The sequence below is a fragment of the Hordeum vulgare genome, chromosome 1H, assembly GCF_904849725.1.
Source record: "Hordeum vulgare subsp. vulgare chromosome 1H, MorexV3_pseudomolecules_assembly, whole genome shotgun sequence".
Classification (NCBI taxonomy): Eukaryota; Viridiplantae; Streptophyta; class Magnoliopsida; order Poales; family Poaceae; genus Hordeum; species Hordeum vulgare.
In genome coordinates, this window is record NC_058518.1 from 406,777,130 (window position 1) to 406,779,730 (window position 2,601).

Below are 2,601 nucleotides of genomic sequence, written 5' to 3' on the forward strand. Positions count from 1 at the left end.
ACTTAATGGAGTCAAGCAAAAAAACAAAAAGAAAAACCGGGGTCAAGCAAGCTTGCAGTCATGTTAATTTCTGTCCAAATTTTGCAAGAGAGGAAGGTTACTTGTAAGAAGACAAACTTCGCCCGCACACTTAGCCATCGGAAATCAGAACCCAGATTTGAGACCTTCAGCTGCATTTTCAAGTAGATATGGTGCGAGTACATGCGTGTGTGGTGGTGGAAGTGCATTGTACTCGGTGTTCAAAAAAAAAAACTCGTGTATGGAATACTTTTTGTCCTTTGCACGAGATGGCGATTTTCCTTGAAACAAGAAGAGAAATTAAATGATGCGCTGAACGCCGTAAGTTAGTAGTACTACTGTAGTAGCACAGTACAATCTGAGATAAGGTTAAACCCCAGTAATCTAGAATCTACAGAGGCATCGTGACTTGGTGAGTAGTACTCCAGAATAAGAAGGAAAAGAAAAACACTACTAGCTCTGTGATGACACAGGTATAAGTGCAGGGCAGCTAGTAGAACATACACACCCCCTGCCATTACAAACCACCCACCATTTTCGTACACCACGCGAGATCAGGGCACCGAGAGGCCAGCCATCCGCGGCTCCACGGAACCAAGAAGCCCGAGAGCAGCCATGGCCGGCGCCTCCGCCACCAGCACCCGCAAGGGCGGCATCAAGGCCTACTGGAAGCACCGCGGGTACGACCGCCTGGACGCGGCCGCCGCGCAGCGCCGCCCGCCCCTCGCCAAGGCCGAGCTCGGCGCCGGGGAGCCGGCGACCGCGGGGCGGCGGCGCGGGTGGCGCGTCCGGCGCCGCGGCCTCGGGCGGCGGCTCCTGCGCGCGCTCTCGCCGCGGCGGCTGCTGGCGCGGCTCCGGGACGCGTACGTGAGCGCGATGCTCCGGCTCGCGTCCTCCGCCGCCGTGGGGTACGGCTCCGCCCCCTTCTGCGCCGGCGCCGAGCCCTTCGCGCGGCCGCGGCCGCTCAAGGAGTACGACGAGAAGGTGCTGGTGGAGATGTACCGGTCCATCCTGGCGCGCGGCGGCGTCATCCCTCTCTCCGGCGACGCCGCGCTGGTGGTCGGCCCCGCCCCGATGGCGATGCCGGCCGCGGCCACGGTGGCCTGACAGCCCGCCCGCCCATCGGCCGCCGATCCGCGCGGCGCGGACGCTGGCTTGTCACGCAGTTTGCACCTCTGTTTCGCCGCGCACAACATGCGAAGTGTGCTCCTGTCTAGCGTGTATGGTAGAAGCTCTGTGGTACTACGTCTTTGCTGCAATTTGCAAAATGGTCTACTGTTACAGGATTGATAAGTCCTCTTCAGTTTCTTCTTCTTCTTCTTTCTCGTTCTCTTCCGAATTTTAATCCGTAAAACTAGCGCGAAATCCACGGAAGCAGGCTCTACTGTCGGCTAAATTTACTGAAATCCGCAGGATGTTGTTGGAATAGTTTTAGAAACAAGGCGTCTGGTCTCAAGCGGCGGCTTTGTGGTTAGTTGCATATAATTAAGCGTGGATGGTAACAGAATTAGTGTGCAAGAATGAAGAATCAGGAAGCGGAGAACGCGCAACTTTTGAGCTTATAGAATTGATGCTGTTGAGGGTACTAGCCATACAGACTGGCAGGGCTGCCGGTATTCAAGCCAGTAGCGGCTAAACAACTTGCGTGGGTTGAGACTTGAGAGTGAGATGGGGCATGCCGGCCGCCCCCTCACGCTTTTCTCGACTTAGTTAATGGCTTATGTCCTTACGTGCATGGGCATGGCTGAAGGTTTCTCGTGTGATTATCAACTTGGAAATTATAGAACACGATCTTTAAGAATCTCAGTCCATAACAGCTCAGCTTCAGGAGATAGTGTACCACGTTCGGTTACATTTTACCACAGGGGAACATGGCACTTTGTCTAAAAGGACCACATGCTCAATCAAATTGCTAGAAAAGACCCCTTCTAAATAAAATGGACACAAAAGACCTCCACGCTGTGGCAGCAGGCGCGCCAGCCGACACGTGGCACCCGCCGCCACGTCTAGATACGGCATCACTATTCATTCGGGCATGACGACAACACTGCTCACCCAAGGTGAACAGTTTTTTTGAAAAAAAATCAGAAAAATAGAGGAAAACAAAAAAGAAATATAAAATTTTGCACCCAGCTAGAACACTCGATCATCTTTACTCCCAAAAAAATTCAGATTCTTTTAAATTTTTGCGCTATTTTAAAAAAATAGTGTTTATCCGTAATGATTCGCTTTTCGTGTGAACGGTGTCATGAACAGTGCTGCCGCCTCCGGGCGTGGCGGCAGGTGCCACCTGTCGGCTGGCGCACCTGCCGCCATCATCCGGGGGTCTTCTCTGCCAATTTTAATTGGAAGGTTTTTTTAGCAATTCCGTTGAGCAGATGGTCCTTTTGATAAAAATTCAACCCAGATAGCCTCTTTGGTTGCATGTATACTAGTCAACCATCCCTTGGGAATATGATTTGGTTCGCTTGGTTGCCTTGTGTGTATCAAAAATTTAACCACACAAAATTTAAAGCACTTTTCACCCAAACCCAATATGAATGGCTAAATCGATCGTTTTCTCTCAGTCGTACTCTCCGTGTG

The 2,601-nt window shown here is 52.0% G+C and overlaps 1 protein-coding gene across 1 annotated transcript; it reads left to right on the forward strand.

Moving 5' to 3' along the window:
• Positions 1–262: 262 nt before the first annotated feature.
• On the forward strand, positions 263–1,308 carry LOC123412300. Its single transcript, XM_045105259.1, has one exon. It carries the CDS (start codon positions 634–636, stop codon positions 1,123–1,125), a length of 492 nt encoding a protein of 163 aa, XP_044961194.1. The 5' UTR covers positions 263–633; the 3' UTR covers positions 1,126–1,308.
• The last annotated feature ends 1,293 nt before the right edge of the window (positions 1,309–2,601 follow it).